At 47.4% G+C, this 16,334-nt stretch overlaps 1 protein-coding gene across 10 annotated transcripts in view; it reads right to left on the minus strand.

Annotated features, from left to right (window-relative positions):
* lrrc7 (leucine rich repeat containing 7) overlaps window positions 1-16,334 on the minus strand; it is an 895,132-nt gene that overhangs the window by 372,874 nt on the left and 505,924 nt on the right. For all 10 annotated transcript variants that reach the window (XM_072511053.1, XM_072511057.1, XM_072511054.1 and 7 more), the window contains one exon: window positions 6,590-6,646. In XM_072511053.1, the coding sequence (XP_072367154.1) occupies window positions 6,590-6,646 (57 nt within the window). The remainder of the gene's footprint in view (window positions 1-6,589; window positions 6,647-16,334) is intronic.

Genomic DNA, 16,334 nt, shown 5'->3' on the forward strand with positions numbered 1-16,334 from the left:
GGCGACAGGCCTTCCTGCCTGGTTGAAGGTAGCGGCCAGGGCAAAGTCAGACGCATCGCTCTCCACCTGGAATGGAAGGGATTCATCCACAGCGTGCATCGTGGCCTTGGCAATGTCGGCTCTAATGCGGTTGAAAGCCAAACGGGCCTCAGCCGTCAGGGGAAAAATGGTGGACTTAATGAGTGGGCGGGCCTTGTCCGCGTAGTTTGGGACCCACTGGGCATAATACAAGAAAAACCCCAGGCATCGTTTCAGGGCCTTGGGGCCTTGGGGCAGTGGGGAAGGGGGAGCTGGAGAAGGGGGCGCATGCGGTCTGGGTTGGGCCCTCGGACACCGTTTTCCACGACATAGCCGAGGATGGCTAGCCGGGTTGTGCGGAAAATGCATTTCTCCTTATTGTAGGTTAAATTAAGGAGCCGGGCGGTGCGGAGGAATTTGTCTAGGTTCGCGTCGTGGTCCTGCAGGTCATGGCCGCAGATGGTGACATTATCCAAGTACGGGAACGTGGCCCGCAGCCCGTACTGGTCCACCATTCAGTCCATTTTTCGTTGGAAGACCGAAACCCCGTTGGTGACGCCGAAGGGGACCCTGAGGAAATGGAAGAGGCGGCCATCTGCCTCGAAGGCAGTGTACTGGCGGTCTTCCGGCCGGATAGGGAGCTGATGGTACGCAGACTTCAAGTCTACCATAGAGAAGACTCGATACTGCGCAATCTGATTGACCATATCAGATATGCATGGGAGGGGGTACGCATCGAGCTGCATGTACCGGTTGATCGTATGACTGTAGTCGACTACCGTCCGGCTCTTTTCCCCGGTGCGGACGACCACCACTTGCGCTCTCCAGGGGCTGTTGCTGGCCTCGATGATCCCTTCCTCCAGGAGCCGCTGAACCTCTTACCTGATGAAGGCCATGTCTTGAGCACTGTACCGTCTGCTCCGGGTGGTGACGGGCTTACAGTCTGGGGTGAGGTTCGCGAAGAGCGAGGGAGGGGTGACCTTCAAGGTTGCAAGGCTATATAGATCATGAGAGGGGGCAGGGGTCCCCCGAATTTTGTGTTAGGCTTCTGAGGTTGCACTGGAAATCTAACCCGAGCAGGACGGGAGCGCAGAGATGAGGGAGGACGTAGAGCTTAAAGTTAGTGCACTCTACGCCTTGTATTGACAGGTTTGTGATGCAATACCCCCGGATCTGTACGGAGTGCGAACCAGACGCGAGGGATATAGTCTGCGAGACGGGGAGGACCTGGAGGGCACAGCGCCTTGCCATATCAAGGTGGACAAAACTATCTGTGCTCCCGGAGTTGAAGAGGCAGGACACCTCCTGCCCATTGAGTTTGACAGCCATCAGCGAATTTCGCAGATGCTAAGGCCGGGACTGGTCGAGCTGGACCGAGCTGAGGTAATGCAAAGGACTATCTGTGGCAGCAGCGTGATCACAAAATGGCGGCGTCGACGATGTCGGCCAAGATGGCGGCATCCACTGGTCGCACGTGGAGGGCCACGTCGGTGACGACGACCAAGATGGCGTCCTCCACGGATTGCACGCGGTGGATGACGCGTCGGAAGGGGGCGGTCCCGGCAGGCACAATGCCACTTTGTGGGGTCTGTGAGCCTCAGGCCGACCGGCTTTTGATTTTGGGGCTTTAGAGCGACTCAGACATACCTTCGCAAAATGACCTTTCTTGCCGTACTCATTATACACAGCGCTGCATGCTGGGCAGCGCTGCCGGGGATGCTGGCCCTGCCCGCAGAAATAACAGCAAGGTCCTCCGGAGCTGGCCGGCAGCCGTGCGCGCAGGAGTGAGATATGCCTAGGTCGGGTGATGGCTTCGCCTCTGACGCTCCCGAGGATGCTACGTGGTCGGACGGGAAGGCCTTGAGGCTCTGGAAAGCCACTTCTAATGAGATCGCCAGCTTCACTGTCGCCTCGAGGTCGAGAGCCCCTTTCTCGAGGAGGCGCTGGCGGACATAGCTGGACCGGACTCCAGCCACATAAGTGTCCCGAATCATTAGCTCTGAATGCTCCAATGCAGAGACCGCCCGGCAGTTACAACTGCAGGCGAATACCCTCAACTCACAAAGATACTCCGCGAGCGACTCACCCTGGCACTGATGCCGTGTGGTGAGGAGGTGTCGGGTGAGGACCTCGTTGACCGGCCTCACAAACTGTTCCTTGAGTACAGCTACAGCCTCCATATATGAGCCCGCATCTCGGATTAACTGGAATATCCGGTGGCTCACCCGGGCATTGAGGAGATGTTGCTTGAGTGCCGGGGAAACCGCAGCAGTCAAGGATTCGAGGTAGGCCTCGAAGCAGCTGAGCCAATTCTCAAAGATAGCCGGCGCTTCAGTGGCCTGCGGGTCCAATTCGAGACGTTCAGGTTTGAGGGCAGCATCCATTATCAAAATTTTAGCTTATTAAATTGATAGACATCAATTCAGACGAGACGCTGAGAAGCAGTGAACCGATACTTTAATAAGCTAAATATGTGCCGACCTGTAGCTCCTCTCGCACTGTAGGGCTGACCCAGGTCAACAGGCTTTATACATCCACAGCTGGGCGGAGCCAACAGCAGCACCAATAATAACATTCCAACAGTACAACAGCAACAACCAATAACAGAACAGCAATAACAATAAGTATATACAACAGTGGAGATAACGATACTAATAAAACAGTAGAACATATATACAACAACCTTACGTAGCTATACGTGGCTCACCACACAACTGCAAAGAGATTTGTATGTATGTATGTATGAATTAAGTTGACAAAGTTAAAATCTCGAAGTATATCAAGAGGCCAATTTCAAGGAACCAAGAAGAGAAGCCCTAGGATCCATGGAAAACCACACCAACACTTGTTGAACTTGTTCAACTAGTGGAATGTTAAGTATTAATCTTTGAAATTCAATAAACCTTGGGCTGGATTCTTCCGCCCCATCCACCACAAAATCGCCATGGGTGGGACACGGACCATGTAAAGGTCCATTGACCTCGGCTGAAATTTCCTGTTGCCGGGCGGGCACAGCCAGAGAATCCTGCCCTTTGTTAATTTGCATTCTCAGTTAATTATTGTCCTTTTTTGCCAATAAGGTTATTCCTTGACAAGGTTTAGTATAGAGCCCAAATCCCAACAACGACATCCTCACTTCCTGAGGTGCAATGCCCAGAATAGAACACAATACCTTAGATTTAGTTTAACCAGAACTTTATATAACTGTAGTTTAACTTCTACACCTTTGCATTCCAGCCCCTGGAGATAAAGGTCAACATTCCATTAGCCTTTTAAATTATTGCTGTATCTTTCTACCAACGTTCACTAATTTCTGTACATTGGGCCCTGTACCTCTCTGATACTCCCCTTCTTAGGTCCAAAATGGAAGACCTTACACTTTGGCATATTGAACTTCATCTACCACAGTTTTGCTCACCCACATAATCTATCAAAGACCTTTGCAATCTTCTGCTCACACCTCCACTACTTAGTAGTAACATCATCAGAAAATGTGGATATATTGTATGGCTCTCTCCTTCATCTAAGTTTTGGTAAATTAACAAGCTTTGAAAGAAAGATTAGTCCTTGTCAGAATCGTTTGGATATTATATTCCTTGCTGCTACCTTGCTCACAGCAACTGTACTGAAGCTTAGTTTATTAGCCACTGTTGAATGTTACAGATATGATAAAATTAGAAACAATTTCACCCAAAGATTCACCCAACATCAAATACAGGTTTGGAACACAACTGGTTGCTATGGATACTGTTTCTATGGTACAAGAAGGCAAAGAAAATATCATGGATATGGAGGATCTCCTCTCATCCTGCCCTCAAGTCACCTGATGTATGGTAACCTAGGTTACACACTATAATGGAGTGAATCATCCGCAGCAAGGCAACAAGATCTGGATAAAATATTCTCATGTTCTACATTTTTCTACATCTGAAAACAAAATTCAAATTGCTATTGTGTTTCTGTTTGTTTTCCTCCACTTTTGTAAGTTATTTTTGTGCCTTTTTCAACCGACAGTGGGGAAATGCATGTTAACCTAACGAAGGATTAAGGTAAATCCCAAAACTTTTTAATTCATATGTAAAAAACAAGAGGGTGGCCAGGGAAAGCATTGGACCGCTTAAGGACAGTGGGGGGAATCTATTTGTTGAGCCAGAGGAAATGGGCGAGGTACTAAATGAGTACTTTGTATCAATGTTCACCAAAGAAAAGGACTTTGTGGAAGATGATTCTTGGGTAAGGTGACAGTCTGGGTCATGTTGACATCGAAAAGGAGGAGGTATTGGATCTTTTAAAAGACATTCAGGTAGATATGTCTGCTGGGCCAGATGGGATTTACCCCAGAATACTGAGGGAAGCAAGAGAGGAAATTGCTGGGGCCTTGACTGACATCTTGGTATCCTCATTGGTTACAGGTGAGATCCCAGAGGACTGGAGAATAACTAATGTGGTATCGCTGTTTTAGAAAAGTAGCAGGGATAATCCAGGAAACTATAGTCCGGCAGTAGGTAAATTATTGGAGAGAATTCTGAGGGACAGGATTTATACCCATTTGGAACCAAATGGACTCATTACCGTTGGTTTTGTGAAGGGGAGGCCGTGCCTCACTAACTCGATCAAGATTTTTGAGGAGGTGACAAAGATGATTGATGAGGGGAGGGCGGTGGATGTTGTTTACGTGCACTTCAGTAAAGGCTTTTAACAAGGTGCCTCACGGCAGACTGGTACAAAAGGTGAAGTCACACAGGATCAGAGGTGAGGTGGCATGATAGGTACAAAACTGGTTTGGTCACAGAAGGCAAAGGGTAGCAGTAGAAGGGTGTATTTCTGAATGGAAGGTTGTGACTGGTGGTGTTCCACAGGGATCTGTGCTGGAGCCTCTGCTGTTTGTAGTATACATAAACGATTTGGAGGAAAATGTAGCTGGTCTGATTAGTAAGTTCGCGGATGACACCAAGGTTGGTGGAGTGGCAGATAGTGTTGAGGATTGTCAGAGGATATAGCAGGATATAGATAGGTTGGTGATTTGGGCAGAGAACTGGCAAAAGAGTGGAAATATACCGTAAATGGCAAAACTCTTAGGAATATAGAAAGTCAGAGAGATCTGGCCGTGCAGGTCCAAAAATCTTTGAAAGTGGCAACACAAGTGGACAAGGTAGTCAAGAAAGCATATGGAATGTTTGCCTTCATTGGAAAGGGTAGCGAGTATAAAAACTGGCAAGTCATGCACGGTAGCACAGTGGTTAGCACTGTTACTTCACAGCGCAAGGGTCCCCGGTTCAGTTCCCAGCTTTGGTCACTGTGTGCGGAGTCTGTACATTCTCCCTGTGGCTGCGTGGATTTCCTCCTGGTGCTCCGGTTTCCTCCCACAAGTCCCAAAAGATGTGCTGTTAGGTAATTTGGACATTCTAAATTCTCCCTCCATGCACCCGTACAGGTGCCAGAATGTGGCTACTAGGGGCTTTTCACAGTAATTTCATTGCAGTGTTAATGTAAGCCTACTTGTGACAATAAAGATAAAGATTATTACAGGTGTATAGAACCTTGGTAAGGCCATACTTGAAATATTGCGCACAATTCTGATCGTCACACTACCAGAAGAATGTGGAGGCTTTGAAGAGGGTACAGAGGAGGTTTACCATGATGTTGCATGGTCTGGAGGGTGTTAGCTATGCTTAATAGACCCGGACTGTTTTCATTAGAACTACGGAGGATGAGGGGTGACCTACCAGAAGTTTACAAGACTATGAGGGGCATGGCTGGAGTGGATGAGCAGGCACTCTTTCCCAGGGTGGAGGGATTAGCCACCAGGGGGCATAGGTTTAAGGTCCGTGGGGTAAAGTTTAGAGGAGATATGCGTGGCAGGTCCTTTACACAGAGGTTGGTGAGTGCCTGGAACACAATGCCAGGAGAGGTTGAGGGTGCAGATACATTAACAGCGTTCAAAAGGATTCTTGACAAATACATAGATAGGATGGGTATAGAAGGATACGGCACAAAGAAGTGCTGAGGGTTTTGGCCAAGGTTGGTGTCTGTGGTAGTACCAGGTATTGCGGTACCTGAGAGGCCGACGCCATTGGTTAAGACCCTGGAGTCTACCATTGGCTGTATGACGTAGCTCCGCCCTGAAGGTGGCGTATAAGAGATGGTGCCATCCCAGCAGCCTTCACTTTCTGTACCGAAGCTGCTGGGGTAAAGTTCTAGTGCATTAAAGCCTCAGTTACTGATTACCTTCGTCTCGAGAGTAATTGATTGCGCATCAGTATCATGACCGGTACAGGCTTGGAGGGCCGAAGGGCGTGTTCCTGTGCTGTATGGTTCTTTGTTCTTTGTAAACTGCCAACGTTCACACACTATCGAATATGGAAATAACTGACGTGAATATTTATGTTATCACTAGTACCTGATTCATGTTGTTACTTTCCCAGTGCCTGAATGCTTGCAGTTCTGAATTGGGGGTATTCTGTGAATTTTAGAGATCACTTTTTTGTGTTGTAAATTTGATTATTTCAATATTCCAGATCCAGCACACATCACAGGCAGTCATTGTTAAACTTTGTAAGTGTTAACTTACTTTGGAAGCGTTTTCAGATGATTTTCTCTCAACTCTAGAATGCGTAGCTTGGTGAGTCTAAAAAACACAAACACAATTGTCAAAGTGTGCTTATGAGAAATATCAGAACATTCTTGTGTTACAATTATTTCACTATTTCGTGCGGCTGATAATGTGGTCCAGGTGCCAGGTTACGAGTACATGCACACAACTAAACTAACCTAGACTTGAATACAATAATGGATGGTTACATAGAACAGTTGGCCGAGAAACTCAAGTGATCAAGTGTACTTCTAACACGTGGGGCGGGATTCTCCGACCCCCTGCCGGGTCGGAGAATCCTCGAGGGGAGGTGCGAATCCCGCCCCGTCGCCCCGATGCCAGCTGCCGTATTCTTTGCCACTGTTTTTCAGGCGGGGGGGCGGAATCGCCGCCACGCCGGTCGGGGGCCATTGGCAGTGGCCCCCCCCCGGCGATTCTCCGGGCCCCAATGGGCCGAGTGGCTGTCCATTTTTGGTCAGTCCCGCCGGCGTGGGTTACGTATGGTCCCACACGGCGGGACCTGACAGGTAAGTCGGCGGGGCCGGTCCTTGGGCGGGCGGGGAGCGCGGGGAGATCCAACCCCGGGGGGGCCTCCACAGTGGCCTGGCCCGCAATCGGGGCCAACCGATCTGCGGGCGGGCTTGTTCCGTGGGGGCACTTCTTCCTTCCCCGCTGGGTCCCTGTCGGGCTCCGCCATATTTCCCAGGGACAGGCGCAGAGAAGGGAACCCCCCGCACATGCGCGAGAATACGCCGGCCGGTCTGCGCGTGCGCGGAATCACGCCGCCGGTTCCGTGCATGCCCAAACTCGCGGCAGCCCTTCACCGCCGGCTGGAGTGGCGCCAACCCCACCGGCGTCCACCTAGCCCGCTAGACAGGTGAGAATTCCTCACCTTGGGGGGCTGTTGAAGCTGGAGCCATTGGCGCCGGTTTTCCCGCCGGCGTGGGGACCTAGTCCCCAGAGGGAGGATCCCAGCCATGATGTTAAGTAGCAACCTGAGTTTAGTAGAGTTGGTCAGAGTCAAAGAATACCTTTGCAACTGTTACCATGATATAATGCAACTTAAAGTAATGTTTTTCATAGAATCATAGAATCCCTACAGTGCAGAAGGAGACCATTCAGCCCATTGGGTTTATACTGACCCTCCTTACCTAGGCTCACCCCCTGTTTTATTGCCCCTTGTAGGAGAAAAGAGTGCAAAACATAATATAGGGAGAGGGCTTGAGGTGGCCCACTAGAAACTTTACAGCTTATAGATGCAGAGAAAGATGTCATGATAAGTGACACAGCTGTGTCTCTGTCTGTAAGTTGGAGATGGATAGACTGGGAGCTCACAGCTGGATGATGACAGAATTTAAAATATCCCCGATATACATTCTGACTTTATGTTGTCTAAAGTGAACAATAAGAAGACTGGAGTATAGTGATTGACAAGATTGTTACTTTGCCATGACTAATTCATGCCCTTTACTTATACCTTCCAGGACCTTCACCTGGTGGATGCTGCATGTTTCAGGGTGACTATGAAACAGATGCATCATATAAGGATATGAGTGAATGCCAATGGAGTGGTGGATGGATACATGGAAAGTTTTAAAAATGCTTATTTTCTGTTAATATATTTACATGCTGGACATTTATTTTAATTGTCTCTGGGCTGATATAGCCTTCACTTGTGAAGCAAGAATTGCTGGAGGTGCATGAGGTTACTCCCCAGAAGACTTCACTTCTTTTGAGGATTAACTCACATTCCGCACAGCATCCAGCAGAACAAGTACATTCACTTTGGTGGGTCAAGTTAGGAAATTAGTTGGGTTTTCACCTGTTGATTCACAATTTACAAGTGAGGATGAGCATACATTGGTGATCAGGATTGTGACATTATGGGAAATGTTCAGAATACAAAGGGTTAATGCCATATCATAATCAACCCACTAGATGGAGCTAGATGCAGAAGTATATAAAGCACTGACTCACAGACTTCTGGGAGAAGGCTGGAGAGGAGAGGAGTAGTGAGAGAGAGCAGAGTACAGTTAGAGTGCAGAGACCAGTGTTAGGTGAGTGTAGATTACTAGATTATTGTTTACTATAGGAGTAAGTGGTCAAGCTTTAATAAGTTGTGTAAATAAATGTTAGCTTTGTTAATGAACTTAGCTTCTGTGGTCTTTGTGAACACTACAACATCTGTCCTGAGAACGAGAATCACAAATAACACCACATGGTACCAGAAGTGTATTCTGAAATGTAAACAGCGAGTTTAGAAAGTGAGTTTAGCTTCTGAGAAGAAACAAAGGACCGTCACGCTGCTAAATAGACCTCGGAGATAGCATCAAGCTACTGATCGTAAGATCAGAACAAGCCAGAACACTTCAAGACTGGTAACCTAAGCTTGAACGTGAAAAATTTCAAACAACAATTTGAAGATTTCTTATCTGCTTCTGCGTGAGAATCAGCTCTTGATCATCACAAAATTGCGCTCCTCCTAACTTTAGCTGGACTGGTGGCTATAGAATTGTACAACTCATTCCACTTTGAGAATGAAGTTGAGAAAAAGAATTATGACAGTCATAGAAAGATTAGATAGCCATTGTGAACTTAAAATAAATGAAAAGCTGCGTGAACAATTGCAAAGGCAACAAAAAGTAACATTAGAAGATTCTATTAAAATGTGCCGAGCGAGCAAAGTAACTAAAAATAGATGTTCCGAAATGTTAATGCGGGAAGGTGGCGCAAAAATCCACATCAGGGCTGACTCTGTTGAAGCTGTGGCGCAGCTAAAAAAAATCGGCGTGACAGAAGGAGGCCAGTTTGCGCAAGCGCACCTGAAAAAAAAAATAGCACACTTCGGAAGACAGACATTTTGCACATGAGCAGATGAAGAAACAGCACGAACCGGAAGTCGACCGTTCTGTGCATGCGCATGACAAGTTTGCGCATGACATCACGAGCGTGATGACGTGTACACATTGTGGACACGCCACTCAAGAAAAAGATGCTCGGCCTTCGGAAAAAGATGCTTAAAGTGCAGCAGACTGAAGCACTTTGCCTCGCAATGCGAACACTGAGGAAACCTTGACGAACAGCTGTACAAGCATGAAACAAGAAGAAAATATTTATAAATCTAAAAACAAAGAGGATCAACTAAACAGCATAGAAGATGAATTTTATTTGGAAGATATATTCATCATTGACCCGAGTGATATAATAAATAGAATTCCACTAAAGATGGATGGAACCAATAAATTAATGGAATTGCATACCGGTGCGACATCGGATAGCAATAATCTGACAGATGGTGATGCTGATACTATTGAAGGCAATTGGACAATTCAGTGATGCTAAATGCCACATTAATCATTAGGGGCTGGTTTAGCAGAGGGGTTGGTTTAGCGCAGTTGGCTAAAAAACTGGTTGTAATGCAGAACAAGGCCAGCAGCTTGGGTTCAATTCCCATACTGGCCTCCCCGAACAGGCACTGGAATATGGCGACTCGAGGCTTTTCACAGTAACTTTGTTGAAGCCTACTTGTGACAATAAGTGATTATTATTATTATTATTATTATTAATCTCCTGCAAGCCTGTCACGGGAACAAGTGCCAATCTCCTCAGCCTCTCTGATTTGAACCTGAGAGTTCAACCAACAGTTTTTGATCGACCAAAACGTCTGATCGCCTACAGTAAAAATGCGATTGAAATGCTAGAAGCATGGATGCACAATTTAAGTCACATCATGCAACTCGCCATTGTAGACACAAAGCAAGAGTCTATATTGGGAGTGAAAGCGTGCGAAGCCCTGAACCTCGTTGAGCGACTGTACATTCCAGACAGCGTGAAGACAGATGATCATTGTAACTGGCCACGAGATATGATGCCACAGTCATCCAATATGGACAGTGGTGAAACAGATGATGAGCCAGAAGAGGAAGACTATGAACGTCTATCTACTTTATTTGCGACTAGAAACAAAGTGGTCACAAGTAGCGTACAAGCTGTGCAGGACAACAGCGACACTGACAGTTCTCAGCTGGACTGTACAGAGGCTGACAATGAGAGTACAACAGTGAACAAATCAGTTGAGAGCACATCAATTGTGAACAGCGAACAAGAGAATGAAGACGTCTTGGAGAAGTTGACTCCAGATGAGAAGCACAAAGAGTTCAAAGATACGTCAGAAAAACTCGAAGATACGTCAGATAATCCAAAGGGAACTGATATTAAAAAGTTCTGAGTAACGTCAGATCATCCAAAGGAACTTATAGTAAAAAGTTCAAAAATAAATCCGAGAAGCCAAAAAGAACTGATCTTGACAACACAAAGTGGAACTGCAGAACAACAAAACTTACACAAAGGTACGACTAACCAATGCATTGTAATTCAATGGAAACAAAGTGTTTGGACTTGCAGTCACACTTGACAAACCATGCAGTATGGAAAGCAATCCAGATAGCAAATGAGCAAGGCACTGCAGGACATTGTTTAGAAAAAAAGCATCATTCCAACAAATTGGAAGTGTTGGTATTTCCTCAAAGACCAGAAATCAAACCGTTTTTTTGGACAAAGGAGACAGGAAATCGACACCACAAGCACAGAAAAAAGACCACATCAGACAACAAAGGTGGTTCAACCAGTCGAAAACCTAATCATCTATACTTGTAAAACACTGGCTGGAGAGGAGAGTTTAGGAGTAGTGAGACAGATCAGAGTACATAGAGTGTAGAGACTAGTGTTAGTTGAGTGTAGATTGTAGATTAATGGATTATTGTTTACTGTAGGAGGAAGTGGTCGAGCTTTAATAAGTAGTGTAAATAAATGTTAGCTTTGTTAATGAATTTAGCTTCTGTGGTCTTTGTGAACACTACAGCATCCATCCTGAGAACAGAATCACAAAGAACACCATAGGGATCACTATGGAGAGTCCGTTGGAGGGGTCTGAGCATTTCCAAGCTCAGCTCAGATGGACATTACAGCTGAATACTGGTGTTAATAATGAGAAGGTCAATGCTAGAAGTACATCCATGGAGCTTCAAGCCAGGCTCTCAAATGAGCCCATGCCAGCCATTATCATCATACCATACTTTACATGTCATTGGCGGGCAGGACGCACATTCACAAGTCAGGTGGGATTCTCCGGACCCCCCAAACGAGAGTCCAGCTGGCGTGAATTTGTTTAAGCATTGAGGAGAGTGGACCTACTGACTTGTAGTCCGAGGGGTGGCAAGTTGGTAAGTATCAACCCAACAATTGCCGCCATGGTGCCGCGCGGGGGCCTTCCTGGGAACTGGAGATCAGGGGGGGCTTGTCCTGGGCTTTTGGGGCTCAGGTCAGGGGTCTTACTTGGGATAGGACCCCTTTGGCTGCTCTCCTCATTTGCAGCCATTAAACCCATTAAACAGTTAGTCAATATGTAACAGTTCAAGTTTTCTCAAAATAACTTTAAAATCTGCTCATATGTACGCCTATACCATTTAGACAGTCACTCGTTATCTCATAAATATACATCCCTAATACTAGTGAAAATGTTCTCATCTGCATCCGTAAATCCTTTAAACTGTAAGTCAGTACGTAAGAAATAACATTTTCTCACAATAAAGTGAAAGCGATCCTATCTGTATCCCTAAACCTTTTAAAAAGTATGTCAATATGCCAAATGTAAACGTCTGTGAGATGAAAGTCATGCCTTTAAAGTGGTGGAAATCTTTGATTTTTACACAGTCAATTTCATTGCCTTTTGAAGTATTGAAGGCAGTGTGTATGGCTAGGAGGCTGAATGCTTTGAACTAGATTGTTTACATTGAACTTCACACTCCATTGCCTGCTAAAAGCATTGTGATTGACAGCTAACTGGAACTTCAAAGTGTAGAATATGATTGTTTATATATATTGCAGCGACTCACTAAGTCAGGATAGCAACTGTTTCTCTAAACACATTTTGTTAAATGACTGTATCTTTGTTCTTGAGAAAAGAACAGTTGAGGGGTGGGGTGCTGCCCCTTCACTTTCTATGAAGCACTCAGGAACAAAGAGGCAGACTTATTGAAAGAATTGCAGTTAGAGAAACAGCTGCTACCCTGACTTAATGGATCCCTGCAGAGCTTTAAAATAAACAATATGGTTCAATGCTTTGATGCTTTTAACAGACAATAGAGTGTTATGGGGAGGGGGGGGGGAAACTTGCCAGCGAGTGGGGTGGGCTGGGTGGTGCCCTGCCTGTGATTAGTATGGGAGGGGGGAGAGGTTCATTGCAGCAGCTAAAGGAGATTGGACCCCCTTTAAAAGGATGCTCTGATCTCACAGGTGCAGGACCTGTCCGAGAGATTAGGTTCCATCCCTCACAGTTGGAGCGCCGATCCCGGCATGCCATGCAATGGCATGGAAAACCCAATGTCCGAAAAAATAATTTCCAAGTGCCATGGAATGGCACCTAGCGCCACCGGGGCACCCAGCGACACCCAGCTGTGAGCTGCCATATATATTTATGAAGAGGAAAGCCTCAGGTGATGCCCTGGAAGGAGGCAAAGGCAAAGGATTGTGGGTGGTAATGACTTTTACAGCCACCGGGAATGCATGGCCACCAAGACCAGCAGAGCCAAAGAGTGCAATCTAACCTAATTGCAACAGAGGCGCATGTTGAGCGCGCGTGTTTAGCCGTGTGTTTCCTGGAGCTCATGGCACCTAGAAAGCCCAAATTATCGAACGGGAATTTGTTGTAAATCGGGGCCTCAGCGAGCAACGCCCCTCCCAGGCTGCACTTAGTCCTGTTTCCTGTACTGAGGCGCTCCACTCTCCAGAACTCCTCAGTGCAGGAAGAGATCGGGACACCATTTAGAAATGGCGATCCAAACTTGCGACCTCCTCAATGTGGCCCCTGGACTCCGCAAAGCCTCAACTCCCCTATAGGAGGGTCCTCAGGCTCCCCCCCCCCCCCCCCCCCCCCCCCGGTGCACTCCACCTCACATGGGCAGGGCACACCTGGGCCTGATCCCTGGTGCAGGCATAATGCCATTCTGGCACCTTGACACGGCCAGAGCTCCTGGAAGTGCAAGGCTGGCAACCAAGTGGCAGTGCCAAGAGCCTGGGTGGCACTGCCAGGGTACCACCCTGTCCAGAGACCAATCACCCGGGGCCTCCGATCTCCTGGGAAACCCCCCAGTGCTGTTCCGTCTGGTCCCCGTTTGCAAGGACCAGTACTAAACGGTGCTCACCGAAGATCTCCAAGGCAAAGGGATTAGATTCCAACACCTTGGGTAGATTAGGCAAGCTGCATATTAGAGTGAGACATCTCGCCTGAAAAGGGGTGCGAGGCGGCCATTAGATCGCGCCCTACCTCTCCTTGAAGGAGGCTGCAGATGCCAGTAACCACTTGCCACATCAATCTAAGCCTGCGGAAGTACTCCCTATTTGAGGCCAAAGAAGGTGAGCCTCTATTTTTAAACTCTATCACCCTCCTGAAACCTTGGCCACTCCAAAGTTAATTCTCCGCTGTGTTTTCCACATTGCTATTCTGCACATCTCTCCTGGGTACCTGAAAATCCCACCACAGCATGATGATGCTGCCGTGGGTAGTAACTGTCAAAAGCACCCCTGGTATCTACAATCCTGTTGTTTATGTGAATGCTCCAAACTTCTCAAACTTCTGTGCTGGCAAGAACTCTGTTCAATGTTTTCCACAGAGAACTCACAAAGCAGCTACACGCACTGAGCCTTTATTGATATCGGGCACAGAAAGGCTCTTTCATTTCATCTCCGTTTTACTGGTGAGTTTCTAGACCTCTTGGAAAACGCATGCAGCTGGCATTAAATTCAAATGCCTGTTTAACTTAATTGAAAATTGCCTCATTACCATGTGCTGATGATGTTAACGGCTGTGCTAATGACTAATGCACCTGGCCTAACAATGACGCTAATTCCACAGGCAGGCTCCCGCACTCGGCCAAATGTGCCTCTGTTAAATCTGAAAGTGGGAACTACATTGAGGTTATGCTTTAATTTTCACTTCCCGCCCAACCACAACCCTCCCCACATGTTCTTGAGGGATGAAGTTTTTCCAATTGTTTTTGTTATGTTATGTAATTTGGAATAACACAAGCTGCCACTTGATGCAGTTTTGAGTAAAAGATGCTCCAGACTTTGAAGTGAGTTCAATCTGTTTTATTGAACTATTAGCACAGTTCTCAATGAGTTCGACTCTCTGCTAATCTAAATGTAGTAACTCAGTCTAACTGAACCTGCCTTGCTCTAAGCCACGTGCTGGGGTGTGATGCTGAGGATACACCCTGTCTCACTCTGTAGATGTTGGTCTGTGGAAAGAGGCGGGGTGTGAGTGCCTCATCCCTTTTATAGTGAGATACCACCCCTGAGTGTCCTGACTGCTCATTAGTCGTGTCCTATTCTATGTGTTCATTAGCTGTATGTTTGCATATCATGACATCTCCCCTTTTTAAAAATGTTTTGTTGGTGTATGTGAATGTATTTACATGTGAATGAGTCTGTCTAATGTGACTGACGGAGGACAACAGAACAGAGCAAACAAAACAAACATTCACAAGTCCAGTCTCTGAGGCTTGCATCTGAACCTGGTCGACCGCAGGAGAGCTGTCAGAGGGGACGATGGCGCCTTGACAGGTGGGATGGAAGCCTGACTGGTGGCCTCATGGTGCGAGGTATCAGGAGGTGGCAATTCAACATATGGAAATGGAGGAGAAAGTGGTTGCGGGCAGGCAATGTTGCGCAGTGCCCATCAATTCCTTTGCACGATGGAGCCATCCGTCATATGTACAACATAAGAGCACCATCCGGTATCTGGATCCTGACAGTGTCTTCCGGGGATAGCACGGCCAGATCAGTGGCATGGGCATCATAGCCCTGCTTTTGACGGTTTCTGAGCTGCTGCATCTTCTGCAGCCCAGAGAAGTGATCCAGGTTGGGCAGGTGTATGGCTGGAAGTGTCATCCGCAGGTCCCTGTTCATCAGGAGTTGAGCCGGCGACATGCCAATGGACAATGGAGTCGTCCTGTACGCGAGCAGTGCAAGGTGTATGTCGGAAGCAGAGTTCACGGCCTTGCAGATGAGCTGTTTCACAATGTGCATCCCTGTCTCGACCTTTCCATTGGACTGCGGATAGTGTGGGCTGGAGGTGACATGCTGGAAATTGTATGACCTGGTAAACGTGGACCATTCTCGACTGTTAAAGCACGGGCCACTGTCGCTCATGACGGTGATTGGGATGCCATGCCTTGAGAACATCTCCTTACAGGCTTTGATGACGGTACGAGAGGTGAGGTCCGGGAGCTTCAGCACCTGAGGGTAATTCGAGAAATAGTCGATGATCAATACATAGTCGCGACCATTCGCATGAAAGAGTTTGATGCCAACCTTGGACCACGGAGAGGTCACTATGTCATGCTGTTGGAGCGTCTCGTTGCTCTGCACTGGCTGGAACCGCTGACAGGTAGCACAGTTCAGGACCATGTTCGTGATGTCCTGGCTGATGCTGGGCCACTAGACAGCTTGCCGGGCTCTTCGTCTGCACTTCTCGACGCCCAGGTGTCCCTCATGAATCTGGTGCAGCACCAAGCTCTGGAGACAGAGCGGAATGACAATCCTGTCCAGCTTGAAGAGGATACCATCAATCACCGTCAGGTCAACCTTCACATTGTAAAATTGTGGGCACTGCCCTTTCTGCCAGCCATTGGTGAGGTTGTGGATGATGCGCTGCAAGAGGGGG

Source organism: Scyliorhinus torazame, chromosome 7 (assembly GCF_047496885.1).
Source record: "Scyliorhinus torazame isolate Kashiwa2021f chromosome 7, sScyTor2.1, whole genome shotgun sequence".
Taxonomy (NCBI): domain Eukaryota; kingdom Metazoa; phylum Chordata; class Chondrichthyes; order Carcharhiniformes; family Scyliorhinidae; genus Scyliorhinus; species Scyliorhinus torazame.